General features: G+C 45.5%; 1 protein-coding gene across 4 annotated transcripts in view; it reads left to right on the top strand.

Moving 5' to 3' along the window:
- Positions 1–1330: 1330 nt before the first annotated feature.
- The window catches only part of zgc:77784 (uncharacterized protein LOC402947 homolog), a 75535-nt gene continuing 49778 nt past the window's right edge, over positions 1331–27087 (top strand). For all 4 annotated transcript variants that reach the window (XM_036536142.1, XM_036536140.1, XM_036536143.1 and 1 more), the window contains exons 1-2: positions 1331–1946; positions 18731–19057. In XM_036536142.1, coding sequence (XP_036392035.1) covers positions 1883–1946; positions 18731–19057 — 391 coding nt within the window. In that variant the 5' untranslated portion in view covers positions 1331–1882. The remainder of the gene's footprint in view (positions 1947–18730; positions 19058–27087) is intronic.

Here is a 27087-nt window from a genome sequence, read left to right as displayed (position 1 = left end):
CACTGCAGTTAGCCTAACATTCTGTGTATGCTCTATCCACTTACACCCACCTGTGTGCGCAAAACCCGTGATTCATTACAAAAAGAGGCTCGACTCGCCAGCGTGTCCAGCTGAGGTGCTGCTGACATCGTCTCTTTCTGTGGCGTTAATGACCGCTGGCGAGCTCAGCGCTGGGCCTCTGTGTGATCAGAGGAAAAACTGCGCACAGCCACCTCCTCACAGCCGAACTGCTGGCGTGTGGGCTGTTGCCGCCTGGCATTTCTAATCCATTAGAAATCGCAGCGTAATAATGGTCACGAGGATGGGACGATGGAGAGAGGCCTCCATCCTGGCAAGGTGCTGGGACTCGTGATCTCAAAGGTCACGGCCTTGCATTAATGAAATGTGCTGAACTGTAACATCCTGCAGGGGTTTGACGTTACTGGCTGTGAACGACCCAGACAGCCAGCAACAGTGTGCTGACTTGGTGAAGCCTCCAGCATCCTGATGGCTCCAGGTCATTATTCCTTTGATAAGCAGGGCATAATGGAGGCTTTCTGTGCTTTTCTGGCTTGACTTTCACCAGGCTTGACATGCAATCATATACAATTATCTATAATCAACATATGTACCCAGTCACCTCTCTGCTTGATGAGGTCATGCTTATACAATGACAAGTTACCTAGGGGTCATCTCATTTAGACATGTTTTATAAATTTATCAAATTGACACACAGAGTTGATCAGTATTCAAAATGTTTGAATTTTTTCTGACAACATGGATGCATAGTGAAATTTCTTTTGATGGTCAGTATTCAGCATATAGGCTATTTTGTAATTTGTAGTTTGTAAGTGAGAAACAACTTTATTTTCCTTAAGCATGCAAATAATTCAGCTAGCGCTAGAAGTATTTCATCAACTTCATAAACAATATTTTGAAAGCTTGCATTTATAAGAACTGCAGACCGCAGGCCTATTTGTGTTATATAGATCCAAATTAAAATTGGCATTCATTTGGGATAAAGCATAGTGGTAATGCATATTAAATAATCAATTTGCATTATCTCTGGGATTAATTTGTGTTTTTATGTTCTCTTGCCAACATATATTAAAACTGTAGACCTTGCGTTTATGAACAAACAGTTCAGTTCAGCTACTTCGTGCCTTTTCTGTTCTCTTAAATAAACATTTCCTTTGAAATTCTGCAGTCAAAATATGTACGTTAGTACAATTTTGCATAAAAGCCACTCGTGAATTGAATCGCTGTCTCTTTAAAAACGATCTGCGTGCTGGCAGAGGGAGCGGATAAGGGGGTGGGCTCATGATACTGCGATGCTGAGTGGGATCCCGTGGCAGCGTGCGTTGAAGTCAGGCACCAGCGGAGGGAAGAGTGAGGCTGCGAGGGCCGGCACTCGAAACTCATCACCCAGAAGCGCAGGCTCACCCACTCCCTTTCAGTATGCAATGTGCAGTGCAGATTTCGCACCCGAGACGGCGCGAGTGAATAGAATTCCCCGAAAATACGTGCAAGATGAGCAAATATTTGTCTTAGCAAGTCTGTGCCAAATACCGTGTTTTGACGCTTAAAGGACGGATGAAATATGGGGACCAAGCGGAGAGGCATTTCGTAGGATGTCACTGCGTGCTGCATGTTCGGAGCCGATGTGGTGCTGATGCTGTTGCTGCCGGCCAGTCTGACTTGAGGATTAGGACCGACTTTCCAAAGTTCTGCGTTGCGGTTTTTCCACTGAAATAAGACTAACTCTGGCCGCTTATTCAGCTCCAGCTCTATTCCTCCATGCTAAGTTTGGGGTTTATATGCTCACATCTGTTGGATACTCAAAAGACATTTTTGGACCAGACAGTATCTCTCGTTTAAAGCAGTCTCGAGCGGGGAAGTTACAATGGAGTTCCACTTCACCTTGAATGCTATACCAGTCGTCTTTGCACTCATCTGCTCTGCTGTCGGTAAGTTCAGTTCATCAGAAAGGAGCCCGTAAAACATAAAACGGCACTTTTCATCTTTGCGCTTATGTGTTACGCACAGCATTGCATCTGAACTGGCTGAGTGGACCGTCGGGTGACTCTGAATTCGCATATTCACGGCAGTGTTTGTACGTCAGCGCAGCGCATTAAAAAATGTGGCCTTTAACATAATTTGAACCAGAACATATCAGGATTATATTGAATTTGTTTATTTTCCTACCCAGTTTAGTGTGTATAACAATTAAATGCCTTCTCAATTTATTCTAACTCATCAGCGTCTGCTCAATAAAGTGGCATAAACCGTTTAAGGAACGTAACGGTTGTTAAACCTAACGTAATTCTCCCAAACGAGCTGTCTACATACTGAAAATTGCTGCGTCCCTGATTTGACTAGTTTACTGCTAAAGAAATTGAAACAGGCTATGGGTACAGCCCTCCGCCTACGAAGGACAGTCATCTGAAAAATGTGATTTAAAATGATTGTTCTGCCTTTTCATCTGACATTCTCCAACAGAGAAGTTTAACTATTATACTTAAGTATTAAATACTTAAGTATTTATTTATTAATATCAAATGCAATATCATGCCAGGCTGTAAGCATCCCAGGTCTTTGACAAGGCTCTGTAGTGGTATACTCGAACGCGGTTAGTAGAGTAGTTTTTGGTTACGCTAGTAAAATATCGAATAGTCTACCTTTATATAGACATTTTGAATATGAATTCTGTATTTGACTGTAAAGGTTTTTCTGACTTTTTGGCTGTTGTGTGTCAGTTCAGATGACTGCAGTGCGGAATAGCGATCCGGTCACGTTCATTTAAACTGTTTACAGGAAAGACGCGCGTCTGCACAGTGTGCACAGACGAGACTCAGATTAGTGCCATATGGGAATAAATTAAATTGACCGTAATTCAGCATTCTTAACACTTCTCCAGATTTCTGATTACATGTGTTTAAAGCGTCTCCAGGGCTGAAATTACATGTTTACACACGTACCGCCCCACACCTTAAACAACGCCCGGCGTACATTAAAGATGTGATTGATATTCTGAATATTGGTTCGGCAGCAACTTTCGACAAGCGCGTTTGATCGCACAGCAACTAGCTTTGAGCGCTTTAAAGCCGTCTCAGAGGGAGCGAGATTGTCTGAATTCTTTAATTACTGTGAAGAGGTGTTGGTAAGCTGTTTTTAAATGAGAATGTGCTTGAAGACTTAGCGTAGGCCAACATTTTACTTCCCCAGTTAAACGATGATTACGACCACAGAATCACTCATCTACTGTCAAAGCGAGAATAGAATGTTGATGAATGGGCAGATATTTTTCTGAAAGGTATTTTGCTATTCAAGAAGACACACCATTTTTAGATCTACTGTGGAGACAGACACTCATGAGATCCATTTGGAGGGAAACGTCCTCACTGATGATTTTAAATCTTAACATGACGCGATTAAGAAACGCGTCCTCGAGATGCGCGTTTGAATGGAAGGTAGAAAGTCGCAGGTTACTCCTCTCGGTTGTTTTGCATATATCCTCCTGGCCTGTTAGTTGGTTTCTGTCATAAGGTTGATTGAAATACCCGCAACAACTGCGATTCAAATTACGTGCGCACAGGTAAGTCATAAATTAATGACCAGAGACGTCATCATTAAAACAGCAGTAGCTTACTCTTTAATAGGCCTACTAGATAGTAGAAAAGACTCTCTCATCCGAACGTCAGCCTTTAAGCCTATATGCTTTAAGTATGCTATGGGTTGCACGATTTTTTTTTCTTGTCATTCCACATTCACACTGGCCTACGCTATTGCTTTCTGAAATGTTGAGAATTCTGGCTGTCTGAAATTCTTTTGTTTGAATCAGTTCTCTGTGTTCGGATACAAAACAAACGCACACAACCTTTGCAAGGGAGTAAGTGTCAGTGACGCCCGATCCACTGTCGGGCTGACAGACTCAGCCGAGGCTGCGGGGTTTTCGCCCTCTCCGACAGGCGGAGAGCGGAGGCCCTGCGCCGCAGCAGATGTCCGCTTTTATGAGGCCATAAACATCGTAGAGCCGCGGATCACGACACGGGGGGAAGTAATCCCTGACAAATTCACGGTACTCCAAAGGGACACATTGCTGCCAGACAGACCTGCTTATTTACAGCCTCTGCGAATCCAGTGTCATTTTCCAGATTTTGCATGCTTGTCTAAAATGCCATATGGAGAAAATTTAGGCCCGTTAATTATTATCCTGATGACTTCATGCACTATTTTTACCCTGGGAATTTTGTTTATTTTAAACAAGATATACAGATTTATAATCGCTGTCAAATGTGAGATTTTGTTGTGGAAATAATAAAAAGTATTATTCAATAATATTGACTTGACCATATCCTTAACATTTTGACCTTGGTGGAAATTTGGTTTTTAGCCAGAGTATTACATTACTGTCGTTTATCCAATGTTCTTATCCAGTGCTGCTTAAATAGTTTACAATTTTATCCGCTGATGCAGCTAAATATTTACTCAGGAAATTTTGGGTTAAATTCCTTGCCCAAGAGTACAATAGCAGTGCCCCAGCAAGGAATGGAACCAGCAACCTTTTGGTTAGGAGCTGTGTTAGGCCCTGATACCAACAGAAGTAATAGGAATACAAGTTTTGTAGGAATTATTCTATTGCTGTTGCCTTTAGAATGTTCCAGAATCATCAAGTTACTATACCAGAGGAACTTTAGATAAACAAATGTCCAGGGCTTCAGTTGTATTGTCCAAAAAGACTACTGACCCTAGATGTGTTCTAGCAGTGTAGGTCATAACTTTCCACGAAAAGCCTGCTTGTATGTTATCAGAAACACAAACATATATTTGAAGCATGCACACTAAAAATAGGACAAGGTGACACTTCCATATCATACCAGTGGTAGGTAAGTGATGGAAAAAACTATCTTTTTAAATGTTTTATTCTTTGTCCACCTTTCCTTTTGCAAATTGACACCTGCCCATAGGCGTCATTTATGCTGGGGACATGTCCCCACCACTTTTCGTCGTGGCCCATTTCGTCCCCACCACTTTAAAAAGGTGTGAACATGTCGAACCCGTCGTTGTCCCCAGCACTTTTCAAAACGAACTGACACCCATTCTCCTGCCACACTCCAGCCCTGAAAAACGGTGCCTGTCCAGCTGTCTGGCGGTGAAGTGCACACTCAACCATGATCACACGAACAAACAGAATTCATCATGGGAATTTCGAACCAGGGACTTTGCTGCCTGCCCCAAACACCAATAGGTATGAGTAACTTGTGAGGAGAAAGACCATGGTCTCCAGCTAAGGGGAATAATCACTGTCTAGCTCTAATGAGTGATTTCTTCTTTTGTAACAGACATTGCGGTGTTCTTTTTTGTTACTGGACTCTGTTACAGCGGAAAGGTGTGCTCTGGGGGTCAGTGGATGTTGGGCCAGGGGGAACGTACTAACATTTGTTCTCACAAAGTACACAGCACCCAGGCGCCACATGGTGAGCTGAAGTCCTCAGTCTGCAGCTACCTTCATACAATACTGTCAGACAGGGACTTATTTGTTCAGACTCTTTTTAAATGCTTTAAAAAGAAGCCCAGAAATCCATCCCTTTCATTTGCAAAACTGAGGCGTGAAACGTTCAGAACTTTTGTTTTTTGATTCTTACCCTTATGACACATTTCAACCTAGACCTACATGCTGGCCGACTTAATGAACATAAAATGGGTCATTTTGTCTGAAGCAGATGCCTCTGGTAGGTTTTGTTGTTTTAATTAGCTGTAAACCTGTCTTTCATGCCTCTGTGTGGGCAAGGACGCCCTATCCACAAAGGATTTACTTTTGCCTTATGAAGCATCGCTAACATTTGGTGAAAGGAAAACATTTGCTATGTATTTATCAAAGTTTTGCAGTGGCCATTAAGTGTTATTTTGGAATTAATGAATTAAATGATATTTCATAATTGCACTCATCTCAGCTGCAACTGTATGGAATGTATGCTTTTGAAGAACATTCACGTTGCAAAGTGAGAGTTTGTATAATAGTACTAATATGTTAAAATGCGATAAGTTTAAAATTGCCACACAACAAGTGTATCATTGGACACAATGCTTCTTTGTGGAGGACACGCTCTGAATGCAGCAATAAGCAGGGGGGTATAGTCCCATGGGGAGGAGTTGCCAAATGAAACAAGGCCACTGTTTTGATGTGTTTCAGGCTTAGGTTAAAAATGGGCTGACCTCCCTCTGAAAATTGACTCGTGGTTGTGAGAATCCGTGGAAACTCAATGGAAAACAAAGAAGAATAATTTCATGTGGACCCACAGATGCCGTATCTGAAAAGGAATTGGACTTAGATAAGGAGAATGCGAGAAAGTAATTTTGCCTGTTCCACGGATTCAGAAAAATAACGTGGTCAGATAGTTGCTGCAAATGTGATCTGCTGCTATCTGTAATTTTTGTTTGCAGTTTATGGTGCTGTAATCTCTCCCACATCTACTCTTATCCAGTACTGAGGGGTCTGCCATCTATTTGCCGGCATTTGTGAATTCCTAATGCAGACATACACAGAACTCTTTGGACGCATCCTAGAAGGAGAGCTTCATGTTCCTTGTACACAACCAATCGATGTGAATCCACAGGAAAGTGTATAAATAGGCAGCAGTGCGGTATAGCAGTGAAGAGCAGGGATTGTAAACTAAAGGATGCTGGTTCAGTGTTCAGGTGGGCTGCTGCTTTTGTGCCCTTGGGCAAAATATTTCACCGTTGCTGCTGCCATAAATACCCAGCTGTATAAGTGGAGCATACATGAGCTATCCAGCAGATAAGAGCATCTGTGAAGCAGATAAATCATATAAAACACCTCACAGTCTTTGCCAGGTCTCAGTCCTCCTTCGACAGGGCTTACCACCCACACACCATCTCAGTTTTAATGTCTGCGGTAATTACTTTTTGTGGGCGTGTCATTACTTCAGAGGTATGGTCTTTAATCGCGGTCTGCTGGTGTCACGAAGGTGACTCAGTGGAGCAATTAGGTCATGTCACTTCCTGTGTAGACGGGGTAGTTAAGTGCTAGGTAATAACCTTTGATGTAAGCATATCTCTTACTAATGGGATCTCCTTTCCCTCGGTATTCTCCATCAGCCGGTCTGAGATCTCAGCTGCCTTCTGGGAAAGTTGCGGAGAGACCAGCTCCTCAGTTGGGCTGTCAGTAGTACAAGCACCTTCTCAATATTCTTTTTTTTTAGCCTATCTGCTTATCTGCAGCTTTATAGAGCTCTCAGGAACACAGAGGCGGAACCTCATGAGTCAAGCTTTTCAAATATGCTGCCATTTTCAAAATGTCAAAACTCTGTAGCAGTCTGTGCTGCGGACATTTGAATCTAGACTGTACCGTAGTTTGAATATCTTCTTCTTTTCTTTTCTTTTTTTTTTGTCAGTGGGCCTTTTCACGCTTCTTTGAATTTGCTGTAGTCTCAGTGCTGCAGTTTCTCTTTCCACATTGTGAGCCCCCTGCCTTATTATCGCCAAAAAGAAGATACATTCTCTGTCGACCTCACCATAGGGTCCACCATGGTTACTGTTGCTAGGTTAGGTTTTACCTGAAAAGGGATGTAAGTGAATAGCTAAAATAAGTAAGGACCAGACAATTCTGGGAAATCTCTACACAAAATGTGTGAATGTATAGAAATGATTTGATAGAATGTACAAATGAGTCTCCCTCCGCAGTGAATGTATATATAATTTATTTCTGTATAGGAGCTTAGGCGTCATTCTGTTCAGTTGTACTGTATGTTGCCATTAGACACAGGAGTATGCCTATGCTGCCACGTTTTTGGGTTTTTTTTTTTTTTTCAGATACTATCCATACCAAACTTCCATTGAGAGTGTATTTCGGCAATAATACACCTCACTTTAAATAGCCAACTTCATTGTGAAAATTGTTCTTTTGTTTCATCATACCAGATGGGGGAGGCTCACTGTCACAGCTTTTTAATTGCTTCCTCTGAGAACAAAAAAGGTCTTTTTCCAAAAAAGACAGCTCACAGAGGCCATCTTTCTTATTGGTGATATTGACATGGCAAAGCAAGCCCCCCCCCCCCCCCCATCAAGGGCTTGCAGGGTGTGGCTGCTTGGGGTGGATATCCCGCCTCATCGATCTGCAGGGCTTCTTAGTGCAGACAGTTCCGAACAGTTTAATGGATGTGTGCATCAGCTCCTGTGGGTATTAAACCTCTGACAAGTAGAAACAGAGAGGATCAGCTGTGCACTGTCCTCATCCCCTTCTGATGCTGGAAAACTGTCTTTTGGACAGATACTTAGATGCCACAGAAATAGCTATTTCATGTCAAACATCACATCACATCTCTGTGTTTTAACAGGGTAGGGTTAGAGTTAAGCTTTCCTCTGCTGGTGACGGATATCAGAACCCAGGAAAAGGAGATGTGAATGTTGTTCGGTTCGAGTGAGGCTTGCTTCCTGTTTCCCCTATACCCAAAACAACTGAAGCTGACACTGTCCCATAGTTCTGAGCGTGTGCACCAGTAATGCGGGAATGACCCCAGAGGAGCACGACGGACGAGGTGCCACTTTACACTGCTTAACTCCTAACTCAGAACCGTGACACTCACGCACATTCAAGGCAGTGGTTAAAGATGTCAAGAAGACACTGTTAAGAAGGAAAGAGAAAACCCAAAACAAAACCCAAACTGCATCAATAACAGACTGAACAATCGAAACATTCAAAATGCCAGCCGCCCATGCACTTCAGCTCTTTTTTGTAATTTTTTAAATTCATCTTGAGACTCATTTATAACCCAGCACCTTTAAAAGGTATTGTGGGAATTGTAGTAACAGTGCTTCCTGGCAACCTTAAGGAGAGCGTAGCTAACCATCCAAACCGCAAGCCAAAAATCAATGCGCTTGATGAATTACACATTGCTGTGTGGTCCCGTATTCTTGTTTTCTCCCCCATCGCACAAGGGAGCTGTACCTCTTTCCCATCAGCCCCGGGGTGTGCACCCCCCCAGGGGGCAAAACAAGAAGCTGTGCTTTGAAACGAGTGAAAATGCCCCATGTCACTCAGCAGTATCATGCAGTGCATGCTGGGTAAATTTATACAGAGAGAGGAGTTGATGCTGTCTGCCAACCCCTACTTCCCACGATCCTCCCCATCTAAATAATTTAATGGTATTGTTATGCTATTGCTATTGTGCATGCATTCTGATTGGTTTCTGAGTGAAGCCGGGCCCTGCCTAGGTCACAGAATGGCAGTGCTGCAGTGTGGGATAGCATGCTTTGAATGACTGGGGCAGATAGGAACCTTTATAAGCAGATAGTGCCCTTAAAAGAAAGTAATAACACCTCTCTGAGAGCAGATCAGGGGTGACCAAGCAAAACATTGCACAGATCACCCCAAGTAGCCTTACTATAGCATAACTGTGTGTGTGTGTGTGTATACATGCAGTGGCGTGTGTGGGTGCCTATACGTTTTTGTGTGTGCTTGTTTGTGTGCATAGGCTGTTGTGCATCACTATCAGTGGTAATGGCTTCTAAGAGCAACCAAGGTCCAGCTGAAATGGAGTCCTGTGTGTGGCTTGTTAGGACCAATTCACACAGTGGCAACAAGGCCTAGTATGCGCTCCCAATTAGAGGCTGTATCTTAAACAACCGAGTTCCTCCATTACAGCCCGGCCTTTTGTCATTCTCACAAAAACCAGCTCACCTCACTCACCCCTGCGATTTGCTTTTCCCTTAGCTTTTTTTTTCTTCCTCTCCTCCTCCTCCATCCAGTGTGTTTGGGAATATTATTACCGTCAGTCTTATTTAACGGAATACTTATGCCACATAAACACACTCCCTTGTCATTTAAAGCACTTAACCTGACTGGAATCAGCACCGGAAAAGGATGCTGTTAGTCTCGAGACAAAGCTTTGGCATAAAATGCAAATAGACTAAAGATAACTGCTGTCTAAAAATTAAATATACATAACCCTGTCATCGTGCAATTAACCGCCCGGATGTTTGAATGCTTTCTGCCTTTTAGCATGAATTGGCATTAGTAAGGTGTTGCCTCTGCATTGCAAAATACAGTGCTTTTATCAGCCACATTCATTTCTTTCTTTTTTTTTTCTCTGGAGTGCACAGAGTGTCTGTTAATCCTATGAAAATAAGTACTGTTTATTTCAGCAGCAATTACTGCCTGATGGCTGGGCATGGCTGTGTGTGGGGTTGAAAATCTCTCTTTAATGATGGACAGAGCTGAAGAGTCTCTGGAATAGAGTATTGAGATAGCCAGCAATAAAAAAACCCTGCCTGGTTTGTTCAATCAACACAGACGAGTGTTTCTCACAGTACCCCGGTCCTCTCCTAGGCTGATTGCTCTCCCACTAACAGCCCCAAACTGCCACTTAAAGAGAGATGAGACCAAATATTCCATTATTTGAACAGTCACCTCTGAGAGATCACCACTCAATAAACTTGGATCTTGGAGTGTTCGAATGCAGGTTACTTGACAAAAAAAGAGAATACAAATTCAGCTGTGTCTTTTCTCATGGATAATTATAAATGAGTCCCAAGAGCCCTGCGTGCTGTAAAATCACAGATAATTTGTTGGTTATTATGAATTTTTTTGTCTGAAACAGTGGGATGGTGGGTCTCATTGCAGTGCATTGCATACAACAAAGGAGCTGGAGCTTCATGCAGTGATTTTGAAAAAAAAAATGTGGGGTTTGATTTTTTTAAATAATCAGTCTTGTGAGCCACAGGATTTGGGAAAATGAAATTATTCTGAACACACATTATCATTACATATATTAGTGCCTCTTAATGGTGCAAATTGTCTTAAGAACCTCTTTCATCTTAAAGACATCTTTGTCTGATTCTGAAATGATGCCATTTATCATAATTTGTTATCCGTTCTCGATGGAACACATTGTTGAGGTATTTCGGCAGTTATTAGTGGACCCCATTTATAGGCCGTTTGTCATACAGATTCATCCCGATGACTCAGAATTAAATTCGAATTAAAAGTACATTAAAATGCAGAACTATATCTGCTGTATTTTGTGAGTTAAGTGTGTGTGTGTGTTTGTGTGGAGATGTACATTGAGGCTGATTTATGATTTCTTTAAGGCAGATGTAATGTTGCCATGCTGTTTCCGAGTCCCCTTGGGAATCCCAAATAAGAGGTTGTGTTGTAAGGACCTCCCTGATGTGTGTGCGTGTGTGCGTGCCAGCATGTGTGTGTGTCTGTGTGTGTGTGTGTGTGTGTGTGTGTGTCTGTGTGTGTGTATGCGTATGTGTCTGTGCGTGTGCGTGTGTGTGTGTGTGTCTGTGTGTGTGCGTGTGCGTGTGTGTGTGTGCGTGTGTGTGTGTGCGTGTGTGTGTGTGCGTGTGTGTGTGTGTGTGTGTATGCGTGTGTGTGTGCGTGTGTGTCTGTGTGTGTGCGTGCGTGTGTGTGTGTGTATGTGTCTGTGTGTGTGTGTGTGTGTGTGTGGGGGGGGGGGGGGGGGGGGGGGGTCTGTTTTGTTTGTTCTGTTGTCCAGGAGGCACTTCCTCCCATACTCCCCCCTCCCTAGCCTGCTTTCCTTCTTCCCTTTAGCGGTCTTCCTCCTGTAAGGATTCTGGATGTTGCTGAATCCCTGTGAGAGTCGGAGAGGGCAATGCAGGCCCGGCACACCCCGCAGCCCTAAGCACCCCCACAGTACCGGGCCTGGGGCAATGCAGAGTGGTGCAGAGGCTGGAGAGGGTAGCACTGTGGCATGAGGCACAGGCGGGGTGACCCAAAACGGTTCACTGGTTCCAGTAACAGGTGCTTCTCCGTAGTTATGTTGCAGCCAGGTGCACCTGAATGGCTTCAGTTAACGTCCAGCTGTCTAAATGGACGATATGTAACCTACTCAAGCTGCTCTGGAAACAGCATGTCTGTCAAGCAAATCATGTAACGTAATGTGTGCGGCCTCCCCCATGACTCCTCCCCCAACCACTGCAACATCACTGTGATGTCACTGTGCCACCACTGTGACATACTGCACTCTGCAGTTATCCTACATCTGCCCAGATGAAGCTGCCCAGCTAAGCCACACCTCCAGAAGCTTTGCACATATGAAAAGCGGGTGTTGTGGTTGTGAATCCTGTTTACCAGTCCAGATCCCTCTGTTGTTGTAATGATGAGCATGGTAGCCAGCTTGTGCCACTGAATATCTGGCTGTCAGAATGCTTAAATTATACATCTGGGTACTTTACACTGGATAAGAAGGAATGAAAAGTAAATTAATCATAATGTAACAACTGAGTCATATCACCCATTCTCACGGAATTTTGTGAGCTGCAACCTCAGGGCGTAGAATGAGGTTCAGACCCTCAGTCTGTTTTTTAATCTTTTGAAAAAGCAATTCTGAACTAAATTGAGAATTAGAAAATGTATGTCTGAAGAAGTTACACAAAGTCCTGCAGAGCATGGAATTACGCATTACTGCTACAGAAAGTAATAAGATCACTGCAGGGCCCTGGGTGGCCATGGAAACGGCCACTGTGTCTGTCTCCAGCTGACAGGGGCCCTTTCTGACTTGCGTTTCAGCTGCATCCAAAGTGATTACCCTCGGACCGACAGGATATCCCGTTTGGGGGGCTTATGGTCTTTAATTCCAGCGGCACCGTCTTCTTGGCCTGGAACCACAAGGTTTTCCACAATACAGGGTTCAGAGGCAGCTAAAGGAATTGCCCAGTGAGCAATTTCAGCGTGCTGAGCCACTCAAAATGCTTTCGCCCGGCTCCTGCAATCCTCGGCTGAATTTGAAGGGAGAATCAATACCGTTCTCCGAGGCGCTACTTCAGAGCTACACGGCCGCTCGTTTGAAGACCCGGCTTTGTTCAGACAGCGGATGAAGACTCCCGTGCCTTTTGTTTGACTCCTGACTCCTGTAAGCTTTTCCCATTTTCTTCTGTAAACAGATGCACATACGGAAGTGTTTGTCATAGACTCAACTTTTTTTTTTTTTATCTCGTCTTGCCATCCATGAAGACCAAATAAAATAAACAGATTTTTGTCACAGCATGGAAGTCATAATACTTTGTACATAATACCTACACACACACACACACACACACACACATATATATATACACAAATAGATACACAGATAGATCTATTTTTGACAAAGCACACCATTCCCTATAGTCTCTAGTATTTCTCTTTTCTCATACTGTAGAGCTGTATTTGAGGGCAGCGCGCAGCAAGCCTTTGCAGGCTGTTGGCACATTAACATTTTTTGGCAATGCACTGTGAATAGCAGTGACACTAAGCAGTTTTCGCTCTGCCGTAAACACGGTTGTAAAACCTGACGGAACATTCTGGAGTGCCGTGTGCCACGGTGCCATCTAATTTCCATGCACGGGCCTAGCCAAAACGCGCCTAAGCCGGTTTGCGAGCTGAAGGTGTCGACGCCGTGTTTGCTGCCACAAATTGTGAGACCGCCTGCTTGTGTTAATCCATGAAAGAGACTCACTCCTTTTTCCCCTGCAATTACAGTACAGAGAACTCCTTCAGAGAACCTTGCAAATAAAAGTAAAACTAATTCAGCTTTAAATGCAGACATCACTTTTTTTTTTTGTTTTCACCACAGAAGCCAAATTATAAAATTTTTCTGTCTTTATGGCCTTTCATTTTTTTTCTCATGTACCCAACAATAGGATTGAGGAAAGGGGGGGGGTTACTGGGACTCCCCACCTGTTCTACCCCCAGTTAAACTCAGAGAAATAAGGCTGCATTTGCAAATAAATTCCCAGGATTCAACAAAGGTGTGGAGGAGGCCGGCCATAAAGCTGTCAGCTGAGGTTAGGTGAGAACAGACGTGTCAAATTCATTTCCTAGAGGGGCTTTTAGCTGTTGCATTTCAATCCCGCCCCTGGCTTAATTGCTCCGATTGCTTCATTATCTGCACATATTTACACCTGTGGATTCCCCCAAAACACCCTGCAGCCAAGCTAGTGTGTGTCACAGATACAAGCCCCAGCTGGGATTCGGCATCGTGCAGACTGTTAAGACAGTGTTGCATTTTGTCAAAAGGAGTAAAATGATTGGTCTAATTAAGTAATCAAGAGCAGTTAAAACCAGGGTTCACTTAACCGCCCTGCAGTTGCATTTAATTTTCCTGGGTTGTGAGGTACATTATTAAGAATTGCAGAGGAGGGTAAAAAATCTTCTCTCTTTCGCTCGCCCTCTCTCTGTTTTCCCAAATCCGTGCCCGTATGTTATCGCCCCGTTTCTTCGCAGCAGAATTCAGAAAGACCTGGCTGTCACTGCCCTGCAGCAATAAAGGGAGGATGTATTTTAGACTGGGCACTGCATGTGTTATATCTGTACTATGCACTCTACCCAAATGGCAGCTATTTCACTGACCCACAACCTCACCGACAATCTCGGGACCTGTTGCCAAGGAAACTGGGAAAAATGCAATTCTGACCCTTTGACTACCTGATTAGGGGGTTACAAGGCCAAGGAGAGAGGTACTGTGATGCAGAAGCATCCCTGTGAATAATTACTCCATTCACCATTATACCTGCATTTGCTCAAAACGTACGACATTTCGGCTTGCCGGTGTTTAAAACACGGCATGTCCAGTCCCTATCACAACCTACAGCAGCATGGTGATGTTTGCACATGCTGTCCTTTGAGAACAGAATCTGGTTGATCCCAGTAAGCGGCGGTGGAGTCGGCGGTCGGCATGGGCGTGTTTGTGCGGAGTACAAGAGTGGAGTGATTTGGGCTGATGGCTGGTTGAAGGACAGTGAGCAGAGTGGTGATGCAGGCTGTGTTTCCAGTAAACAATTAGCAGATCCCATCTGACCCTGCTGTCCCATCTGTGGGGCTGCTGGTCAGTGTGTCTGGTCTAATGTGTGTCAGTGCATGGGGTGGCAGTGGGGGCATGGTGATTTTTCTCTGAAGTGGTGGGTAATCTACTTAGAGCTAAAAGCCAGAGCTCTTGCAGGTCTGATGCCGTAGTGTGGCATTTGCAGGATCCATCACTGGGCTGTGAGTCTGATGCTTAATGTTTTAGACTACATAAACATCCCAATCCCCCCAATACCCCCCCCCCCCCCCAGCTCAATAACTTGGAATAATGAAAGAAATGCTGCCTAAGCGCTTTCTTACACTCAAGTCGGCTTCCCTCACCCCACTACCATATCTTCATTTTGAAATAAATGCTTTTTCAAATCTAACACCCCCCTACCTCCCCCTTCCCCCTACCTCCCTCCGCTGGTCTCTCTCTTTCTCGCATCCTCTCTTGGAATCGGTTTTGTTAAAAAGATTCTCTCAGATCTGGGATTGCAGTCTCTCACATGTGGTAGCTACTCGCCAGGATTCTCTGCAATTACTTGACTCTGAGGACATCTGGTCTGTAGCACTTCGCAGCAATTATTCTCGGAATTAATCCGATAGCAAATGACAGCCACGACCCAGTTGAGGGACTGCTCTTAGCTTGGTTCTAATAACTCTCTCTGCAGTCTTGCCATAAACAGCTTTAAGCACTGAGCCAAATTTGATAGTGTGGCTTTTTTTTACCCTCTGTCAAAAAAGGTGATAGAGTCATTTGGAGCACCGTCAAAACATCTAAGGATTTAGGGTACATCAAAATAGCATCACCATCTTCCTCTCTCATCTTTTTTTCCCTCTCTCTTTGCAACAGCATCACCCACACACACACGCAACCACACAGGCTCGGGAGTGAAACAGTCATTACTAAAGTAATTGCAGACCCCTTGCAGGTCACCTGAGGTCAGTCCTGCTGGTAGTGGGATGCCCCGTGGGCCATATGAGCCATTTCCTCCCTCCTGTCCTCGAGGTGGATTGGCTCTTGACAGGGCTAAGACACAGCGGCAGAAGCTCAGATCCTCGCCGCATCCCTGGCCAGATGCACAGGAACAAAATCCCTGAATGGCTTTCATCAGAACCACTGTTGGCTTCTCCCTCACTGTTTATGTTTCTCACGGGCCGTACAAATTAGCCTTGAAATCGAATCGAGAGGCGCGTGTCCTGAAGCTTACCTGATGATACAGTGCTGTTATTAAGTTCTTCTTTCCCCACTGCAGTGTGAGGAAACCAGGTGATAATTAATGGGTCTATGAATAGAGGAAGTGAGTGGTGCATCTGTCTCTGGGACAGGTGTACAAAAGCACCTCGGTCAAAGGTGCATGTTCTGGTCAAACCCCATGCTGCCAAGTCACCCCTGAAAACCTCTGTTTAACATTTCTGCTTGAGCAGACCTTACCACCTTACGGCCTGTAATATTTATGAATCATCTCTCAGAGCTGTGTACTGCTGGCTGACTGACACCAAACCACAGTCGCTTAAAAGCTAATAGCTAAGCTCAGACAGTCTTAATTTCCAGTTTGCAGAGAGGAGAAGCACTCTGTGGAGCTGCCGTTTTAAGTTTTTTGAGCCATATTTTGAATGCGGGGGGGCCACTTTCCACAGACCCCAATGTGTGCAGTCTAAGCTCATGATTCTTCCACTGGATTCTCCCTGGTGCAGAAACACAGAGCAGTGCTAAGCTAATGATGTAGCACAATACATTTTTATTTCTGCTGTCGTGAGCACAGCTCTGAAGTAACAGTTATAATCCTGTCTATTTTCAGATGCATTAAGGCCATTTCACACAAGACTCTTATTCCTCTTTCCAAAGGTAATTACCACACAAGAGGATTGGATTGATTTTTTAAAAATATATTTAAGGCTGTGAAGTTACTTCAGTGCGTATTTTTGACGCAAGAAATGTCTGCACTTTTGGTGCTGGTTACTGTCACAGGAAGAAACAGACTCCTACATTTTCATTACATGCTAGTTTTTGAAATTCTTATTCAATGCTAAAATCACTTCCCTTCCAGGATTGGGTGTACCAGTACATGGAAGGTTGGCAGCTCTACAAAACGAGTTAATTGTACTGGGTCAGGAGACATGGACATTCGCCCACACATTCTCCATCAATAGAACATGTTTGGTGTTGCCCATTATCCCATAACACTGAGGACTTGACAGGAGGGAAGGTACTTTCCTCCTCAACATGAGCTTTGCATTAGCCGTAGGGCTGTGTGAAGAAGCTGGCTAACAGTTCTCATCAAACAACAGAAGAAACAAACTCAAAAAAAAAAACCTAATAATTTCTTTTAAAATGCAAAGCAGAGTAAGTCTGTCTTGGGGACAAACACCACAAGCTGCTCAAAAGAATCTCCTAGCAGCACCTACACACCTGTACTTAATGTGCCTCTGATTAGGCAGGTGTGGTCAATTAACCAATGGCTGGCTTCACATGCACACAGATAATTAAAATCACAGACAGTTACACAATAGGCCATCAGCAGATCCAGATGCAGTTGATGAAATGTGATCTGCTGTTGGTAGGTTTGAAATGGAGACAAACGGACAACAATTCCCACAAACAGCTAGCAGCATTCAGTGTCTAAGGGACAAGTGAAGGCTCTCCCTCACAGGCTGTGTTTAACACTCACAAGCTCACTGGGGACAGTGGTGCTCCATGTCACAGCATAAAACTGAGCCCAGTCTGCATTAAATAGAGTCCCTGTACTCCTTGGTTTGGCAGATGCCACTTATCACCACAATACCTGCCTGTGGTAGGAAAACAACTGCTGACTCACTCTGCTGGGTCACACGTCCAGATCCACATGCCCCGGGGGTGTCTATACCTCGGCATTGTTACATAAGCAGAGCTCATTTAACACTTTTTTTCCCCAATCATGATAGGAAGCATTTTAGACTAGCTAGCTGGTCTGTGAGTAATTCATTTATCAGTGTTTTAGCTAGCATTTTGTACCAACTGGTTGTCCTGTGAGTAATTTGTTTAGGCTCTGTTAAGACTGAAAGTTACAGCTAATGACAGTTTGTGGATTACTGACAAGCTTACTTGTCAGTGCTGATGATCCTGAGCAATTTCTTCACCCAGACCCATGCTGCTTGAACCATTGAATAACTAGTTCTAGTTGAAAAATAAACCTCCTGCTTTTTTTCTGGTTAAAGCAGCACAATGCCTTGCAAATACGATGTCTTTGTCAGGAAGCATTTCAAAGTTCTGTTATGCAGAAGGTAAGTGTGGCTGATGTACATAAGGCAAATAAACCCAAAAAATGCACCTACAAAAACATGTTAAATCATGTTTTTTAGAGGACTGAAACCAATAATAAACAGTGTTGAATAATGTGCATTGTGAAATGTCTAGTTTTGTCCTGTCAAAAATGGTCCTTAGAAAAGCAGACTTTATGCAAGGACTCCTGTACAATGTGTTGTTTTTATCTAAACATACCTGCATCTGTAATGCCATCATACTGCCAGCATGCTTATTTGTGAGAATCAAATTCTATTCGACTGCCTTGATGTTTCATTTCATTTCATTCTGTAACAACATGAATAGAGAAATCGCCTCCACTTTCCTTTCCTTCTGAGTTCCTCTAAACACTGTCAGTGGAATTGTATGCATGTTTAGAAGAAGCAAGTGATTCTTTCTTTTCTTACTCTGAATTTTCCATCTTTGGAAGAATGCTCAGTGCAGTCTTCCTATTGTGCAATAAGCAGAGCTTTAAGAATACACATTCAACCCTTGTGAACGCACAATTAATGGTACAGGTTGAGCTTTCCGGCAGTTCACAACCGTTTATGGAAATGATTTGATGTTTTTCATTTTTGACAGTATTTCTGCTTGAGAAAGACTTGAAAAACTGGTGCATTGAAAGTCTGTTTCTCTCCCCCCCACCACCTACGTAGGGTCCCGCCCGCGACTTCAAGACAGCCCCCCTCGGATTGTGGAGCACCCGTCTGACCTAATCGTGTCCAAGGGCGAGCCGGCCACGCTGAACTGCAAGGCGGAGGGGCGGCCCACGCCGACGGTGGAGTGGTACAAGGACGGAGAGCGGGTGGAGACGGACCGGGAGGATCCGCGCTCGCACCGCATGCTGCTGCCCAGCGGGCCCCTCTTCTTCCTGCGCATCGTCCATGGCCGCCGCAGCAAGCCCGATGAGGGCGTCTACGTCTGCGTCGCCCGCAACTACTTGGGGGAGGCGGTCAGCCGCAACGCGTCGCTGGAAGTAGCCAGTAAGCCCCGTCGCCCCGGCGACCAATCCTCAGCAGTTTGTCACAATCAGTATGATCAGGACCTTCTAGGACACTGGCATTCCAGAACGCTGGCCTTCTAGAACGCCGGCCTTCTAGAATGCCAGCCGAGGCAGAACCTCTCCAGAGGGTGTGAGGAGAGTCTGGTTCTGCAGCCAGATTGTTGCTGTTCAGGGGGAACGGGATCAGATCACGTCTGTTAATGCAGATAGATGGCAGCTCACGGGACAGTTGACTCCACACGGACAGGGGAAAGTATGCCACCTGGCTGAGGTTACATCCAGGGGCCAGGTGTTTGGCTGTAAAGCCCAGCTGGGCCCAAGTGCTTATCCTGGGCCATTTCCAAGCCTCAGCAGCAGGGCAGTTGATAACCTGCAAAATTAGGCCAATTAAGCGACTTTTGGAATATGACCTCAGAATTGAATTCTGACTGCAATGATGAATGATAATGTAACCCCATCTGTTAAAACAATTAAATTACTTTACAGTGAATACTTTTAATGTTTTAATTCATTTTTATCAGGTACCTTTTTATGTGATGCTAAGGTAAATCGTTTGATGAAAGTTAAAAAAAAAAAGTTGATATTTATACCTCATGTTTTTACCCTCTTTTTGTTTTGTGTTGGTGACACATCACCTCCCAGTAAGATATAAAAGCTTGTACTATTGTTGGCACTTATGTTTACAATGAGAGAGAGAGAGAGAGAGAGAGAGGGAGAGAGGGAGAGGGAGAAAAAGAGACACTCCTGTGCATGGTTTGTCTGCTTTGATAATGAGGCAGCCTTGAGATCCTGAGAAGGGATAATGTTGTTCAAATCCTTAACCTTGTAATTTGAATGCATTATAAATATTCATTCACGATATGCACAGCTCTCCCATCAGTCGGGACAGTATTCAGTACGATAACATTAAGGAACTAGAAATAAACAAATTGCTGTACTTGCCATACTAAATGACACCGTGTGCCAGATGACACTGTGATCAAGGTTATTACAGCTCAGGACACAATGGTGAACCTTGTGATGAATGTCCCTATTGTAATTGAATATACATAGAAAGTAGCTGGTCTTAACTCTCCCAGGCAGAAACATGTTTAGACTGACCTTGTACTTTCTGTAATTCATTTAATTCCTCCATATTTTCTCCTGAAACAGCCACTCTTCAGACTGTGAAATTTAATGCCTGTAATTCTCTATTTAATACACTTAGTTTAGCTTTAGATGCACGTTATTGTAAGCCTGCTTGGGTTTGGATTATATAAAGTAAATTATAACTCTGTCTCTGTGTGTATGTAGGTTGGTGTTACGGATACACATAACAGGTACATATAAGGCCAGGTGAGCCGTACACCATGTGGTGATAAACACTGTCAGAAGTGAAGAGTAGGTTTGAATTCTGCCACAGGAATGTGCTGCTTATTGACTTGGGGCTTATATAGGCTTCATCCCTGTTCACAGAGGGTGGTTTGGCATCACTTGGCGTCTCTGAGAGTTAATCCTCGCCGGTGTCAAACAGTATGGCTTTAACTGCGTCCTCTTACGTTATCCTGAGAGTTCCAGGAGTCCACGGGTGTGTTCCCGTCTGGAGGTCTGCCCTGCGTCAGACCCTCCGGTAAGCATGTACCGGCTCCAGATCACTCTGAGCTCAGTGCCGCTCGGCTGTTTTGGGACCGTTGCCGAGCCGCCGATGTCCCTCCCGGTTCGCGGTATTGATCCGGGGCCTCAGTGTGTGTCCGTCTCAGCTGGTGCTGGTGTATGAGGTATCGATCGCTCTCAGAAGGCCGCAGTCTCCCGCGGAGGGCTCGGATTGGGTGGGCTGAAGAGAACACTGGAGGGGGAGGAGGGGTGTAGAGTCATCCTCTCTGTGCAGCCCGCTGGAGCCCGCCACTGTCTGCCTGACACGGGCACCACTCGGAACGCCCCCTCTCTGCGATTCGGGGAGAGCTGTCGCCTCTCCTTCCTGGCTCCCTGTCTGGCCTCAGCGAGGCTGCATGGAGCACGGTCTGATCATGTCTTTTTTATTCTGCTCTGTACTTTCTGTAAGCGAAGAATCCGGCACAGGCTATCTGTAGAAGACACGATAAGCAGAAGTGTAGCATGATGATAAGGAGATTGTAACCCAAAGAGGTTGCCAGTTCAATTCCCAGGTGGGGCACTGCTGTTCTGACCTTCTGCAAGGTGCTGAACCTGTAGAGCTTTGGTAAATTTCCAGCTGCATAAATGGATGATATGTAGGCTAAGGGAGTCACTCTGGTTAAGGGTGACTGTTGAGCAGGTGTAAAAGAGGAGAGTCCAGGCTAGGCTGCAAAATCTCCCCTGTCTGTTGTGGCAGGGGTCAGAGCTGCCCATGGCTGGGGGATGCGGCTCGTGCGTTTCCAGCTGAGGGTGGGATGTTGTGTCTCTGGCTGAGAGTGGGATGTTGTGTCTCTGGCTGAGGGTGGGATGTTGTGTCTCTGGCTGAGGGTGTGGTGTTGTGTCTCTGGCTGAGGGTGGGATGTTGTGTCTCTGGCTGAGGGTGTGGTGTTGTGTCTCTGGCTGAGAGTGGGATGTTGTGTCTCTGGCTGAGAGTGGGATGTTGTGTCTCTGGCTGGCTGTACCGCAGGTTTGACTACTTGCCAGTGTCACAGCGTGTCTTTGTCAGCCCAAAGGCAAAGAGACACAAGGCCAGGTGCATGTAGCCCGACCCAGACTGAAGCACCGTGTTCATCCAGACAGCGAGCATGTAGGCACTGTGTAAAGGGAGACCTGGGTCTCCAACACCTGCTCAGCCTGTCGCGGACTCATTTTGAACATCTCCATCAGATACAGGACCGAGCGCAGTGCAGATTATGAGTGTTCTGGGACCAACTGAAGAGCTGCATCAGACATCTGGACACTGTCATCTGTGGTGGCAGTGTGGCGTCATGGTTACGGAGCTGAATCTGTCACCCAAAGTCCACAGGTTCGACTGCCAGGCGGGGCACTGCTGTCATATGCTTGAGCAAAGTGCAGCAGCAGCAGTGAAGTTTAGTTCAGTAAATAGGTGGATTATATGTAAAATAAACCCTCTAAGCCATGTCTAAATAGGTAAATGTAAAGCAAATAAGTCATGTAATATATACCTCCTTCATGATGTCACCGCTGGCCTGTCCAGTCTGTGTGTGCATTTGCATACCATCGAGAGATTTAAACAACATTTACACAGCACTTAAAATGTAGAGCAGTTATATGTTAATATTTACCCAAAAAGCTCAGAGCGGTAAGCAGGATTATGTCTCACAGAAAAATGAGGTGACAGGCGTGAAAGCGTGGTCTGTATGTAGTGGTGGGGTACAGCGGCAGTCAGTGCGTCTGACTCAAAGTAATGTATGCAAACTGATACCTAGTCAAACACACGGCCCTGCTCTGTTTCCTTAAGCTCTTGCCTATTTACATTACCACATGCCAAACCTGTGACCTGATCCCAGATAAGTAAAACAGAGCCCTTCACACAACATTAACTTACATTATTTAGCCGCTCAGCAGATGCCCTTATCCACCGCACTGTTAATTTATTCAGCTGTGTGTTTACTGAAGCAGCACAGGGTAAGCACCTTGCTCAAGGGTACAGAGGCAGGGAGCCAAGTGGAGATCTCACCTGCGGACAGCAGGTTGCAGTCCGGCTCCTTACCCGCCAGGCCACGCCCCCACCCCCGCCTCAACGCTGATGTCACAGCCCTTGTTTGTGATGTGAATGCCTCTGGTAGCTGTGGCATTCCATGTTTATGTGTGGGTTAACTGAAGAATTTATTTTGCACACGTGTCCCTTGGCTGCATTTCAAGCAGGGGTGCCTGGAGTGACTCGGGTCCACAGTAAAGCTCTGAAGGTCGTTTAGAGGTTAGGATTCGGTTTCCAGGGGAACAGGTGAGGCTGGGATATTGGTCGCCCCAGGGAATGCTGGGAGTGAAAGCTGGGGAAAGACAGATCTGCTGTCTTCCTCCTCTGTTGTGTGGAGTTTGGGGGGGGGGGGGGGACCCCACCAACTTCGTCACCCTCCACGATGTTGCTGGCAGGTCTGAGAAACCACTGAACAACAGCTCTTCCCCCCTGAATAAAAATGGATTTGCAAGTTTGTGGATTAGCAGGGGGGGTGGGGGGGCAGCATAGCAGATTAGGAAGCTTGAAGTCTCCTCAGCGAAACGGCAAAGCGGCAGTTTAATGTGGGCTTATCGAACGCAGCCGTTCTGCCTCTCCCCAGGCGGTGCTCGGTGCTGCGGTGGCTTCGCCCTTCCTGACCACCTTATTATTACAGCCCCCTCAGTTCGGGTTCAGAGAAGCCCGTGTACGACAGCGTGTTTAACGGCGTTTAGCACGCCGCAGAGACATGAACATCAGAGGCAGGGAAAAAAAAGAGCAGCACAAAGATGTTTTTGTTCCCGGAGCCAGCTATCATGGTTTATGCATTCATGTCGATTGAATTATCTCCCCGGATTCTCTGTAAAGACCTCTTAACCATATAGGCTAAGCCATGTGAGTAAATCAGCTTTCCTATAGCCTAACGATGCGGCCGCCACAATCCCCGATCCATCTGAACGTAATCTACGGCGGAAGAATTATGAAGGGTTATTGTATCATGAAGAGTGGAGGGGGGTTGGGAGGGGAAGCTAACCTAAAGGCTAGGCAGGGCAGCAGTGTAGCATAGTGGTTAAGGAGCAGGACTCGTAACCAAAAGGTTGCCGGTTCGATCCCCGCTGCAATGCTGCTGCTGTACCCTTGGGCAAGGTACTTAACCCACAATTGACTCAGTAAATATCCAGCTGCATGAATGGATAACATTGTAAAAGTATCTGCCAACATGAATAAATGTAAATAACAATAATCTAATGTAATTAAATTGTGAAAAACTAAATGTGACCACGCTTGGCACGGTTGGTAAGGCATTGATGTCGGCCACAGTAACAACCTCTCCCCTTGTCTGTGATGTCAGGCGTGAGAGTGCCTTCCGGGCGCCTTTTTGGGGGGGGGGGGGTTGATGTGGGCAGTAAGCGCAAGGGTCAGAGCAAGACCGGTATGCTCGACGACCTCCCGGTGACCGGGCCGATCTAACGAGACGAGATCGGACAGGCAGAGCATCTTCTGAGCTGCAAGAGGACAGGAGCGTGTCTGTGGGGTGGGGGGCTGTTGTATCGCCCCTGCCGGGCACGCTGGCCGTCCGAGTCCTGACCTCACTGTGATTAACGAAACAATCAGATCTGGCTGGGGGCTAGAGAGGAAGCAGGCCCGCCCTGGTGGCTGAGGGGGGGGGGGGGGGGGAGTGGACTGTTGGGGGGGGCAAAGTTAAGATGACAACAGGTGACATGGAAGGAAGAGCTTTCAGAAGTACCCCCCAGGTTAATAAATGCTGGGACTCAGATCTTGTTAACAACCCGGTTAACGAGAACAATAGGCAACCGTTGTGTCTAATCAGGTTTCCCCAACACCCCCCAGATCTCGGCCTGGTATGGGTGAGGGCGATTCAGCCCAGTAACAGCATTACTGGAGAACATTTCTAGCATGAGAGTGGTAATGTGCCTTAATCCTTTGGTTTGCTTTTGTTTTTTTTACTCTGTGTACATAGTGAATTATGTGAAGAAGAATTCACTTTTGTTATTTTTCTGGGGTTTTTTGTTGTTTTTGTTTTGTGTGTGTGTGTGTGTGTGTGTGTACTGAATCATTCCGTTTCCTCTCAGTCGTATATGAAAATCTCCTAGTGAAGTTTCGGGTTGCAGTGTGTTCTGTAAATCTCCTGAGTATTCTGTCTGGGGCATTGTCCTCCCATGAGTCTTGCTGACAACTCAAAGAAAGGCCTTTTCAAAGCAAACTTCTTGTTTTGAGGACTTTATATTGACTGTGCTCAGAGATGGATTGCTTGTGTGAAAGCACCCACGGCCATTCTGCGAAACAAAATATCAGTAGATATTTTCTTAAGGGTACCATGCGTATCTAATTGCAAGTTTTTTTTAGGAGGAAGTCAATAAGTGCTTGAAAATGATCCCCCAAAAACCCCAATGAACAGCACACCATGTCAAAAGCCATTTAAAGGGTGATTTATAAACAGTGGTGTATAGCGTGTCCAGTGAAGTACCTTCCCTGGGTTTTATCTTGTCATGAAGTATTCAAGGTGCCGCATAAACTCATGTGTGGAAGCCACATTTTTTCTCTCATTATTGCAGGTAGCTCTACATGTGGGCACGCCCTTAAATTTTCTCCACTGTCAGTCCACACAGTGTGTTGTCTGGCTGACCCCTGACCTCTTAGAGAAAGGGAGGGATGGTGGGACGCTTTTACGATATCCAGAAGGCTTGAAGGGGATGTCTGTGTGCACTGGTCTCAAAACACTTTTAGGGCACAGGGCCTTCCTTCCTTTCAGTTAAGGTCTCAAAATCAAAACTGTTTGGTCTGTTTTTGTGAAAAATAGTAAACAGCACTTGAAAGTGGAGGGGTTATCTTTTTAAGTGCTTCTCTTTTTCTTTTTAGAATTCTTTTATCGATAATCAGTATCCCACACAATGGGCAGCAGAAGATGCTGTGGCACTAAGCCAAGGTGGTTGGCAAAGTAGCACTAGCTCCCAGGTGTAATTATGATCAAACACGTTGCATTCAGGATTCCTCAGATGATACCGATGCTCTCAGTAATGGATTGCTCCAGGTAATCATTAGTGAGTTAATCTGCTTAGTTTATTTTGTTGATACATGTTTTGATTTGAGATTCTAACTTTAGCAGCGTGCAGGCATGAAATTTCAGTATGTCTGCATCAACACTGAATCCAGAATGTCCAGAATCCCGGGCTTTGTGACCCGGGGCAGCTGGGCGATGTTCATGGATTTGTTCTATTCAGTCCTGCTTTAATACCCTCCAGCAAGGCACTGCACCCCTGGCCTTCTGTAATACACAATTCCGTATGAACTTTGCTTTAGAAGTGCAAACAGCCACGGCCGTATCCAGTCTCGTGCCCTGAATGGTGCCCCTGGCCCCCAGTGTTGGCTCCCGGTGGAAGTGACCGGCTCCAGCCGTGATGGAGGTCAGAAGGTGCTGTCAGCCTTGTTGAGATGGGGTCACAAGGTCTGATGAGATGTCTTTCAGCAACCCCAGGGCCCCAAATCCACCAAATGCAGCTACAGATGAAACTGTACTCACATGCCGAATCTGTTAGCGCGCCCCGGGATGGCAGCTCGTATACAGCAGACCAGTATCAGTGCAGTCTCTGCTGCCTTTGCCCACTGGGACAGGTGCACTGAACAGTGCATCCTAACGTGGAAAGACACCCATATGACATAAAAACCATGAAATAAGGAAATACGTTTTCCAAGGTGTCCAGTTCCATCTGCACCCTCTGCCCTCTGAGGAGCGAACGGCACCTTTCCGCTCCCCCTGTCTCCGCTGACGCCCTGGCTGCCGAGCGAGGTCAGCCGAGCAGACGCTGTTCCTCGCCTGTGCGCCCGGGGCAGGAGGAGACCCCTGCCGCGGACAGACGGGGACATCGGCTGCACTGCGGAAGGCAGGGAAATCTTCAACGGCTGGAGCTGGACTGTCCTGTTTGATCAAATGTCACTGCGGCCCAAGGAAGGAAAGAGACACAATTTCTCCTTCACTCACAGACACTGCTACAATACCGTGTAATACTGTGCACGCAAAATCAGAAATGGTCATATGCACACTTCCACTCTAGTCATCTCTGCTTGTGCCTGTTGACAGCGTTTCATGGCAAAGGTTGTGCTGAATCCCAGGAAAGTGGCACAGAGCCCTTCACACAGCATTAACTTGCATTATTAATTTCCTGAGTAGATGCCCTTATGGGCCAACTTAGCTTCTCGCCTATGATATGTTGATGAGGATGGCTATTTGGCAAACAGTTTGGGTTGGGTCTCGACCCTGTTCAGGCATACGGAGGTGGGAACGAAGCCTGTCTTCTGAAGCACTGCACCGCAGGTCTGCTCACGCTCCAGCGCAGATGTCAAAACACATTTGTGTCTGTCATGTTAAAGATGATGATGTCATGTCGTGTTATGTCTGT

This window comes from Megalops cyprinoides, chromosome 9 (genome assembly GCF_013368585.1).
Source record: "Megalops cyprinoides isolate fMegCyp1 chromosome 9, fMegCyp1.pri, whole genome shotgun sequence".
Classification (NCBI taxonomy): domain Eukaryota; kingdom Metazoa; phylum Chordata; class Actinopteri; order Elopiformes; family Megalopidae; genus Megalops; species Megalops cyprinoides.
This window is presented reverse-complemented; position numbering and strand designations above follow the sequence as displayed.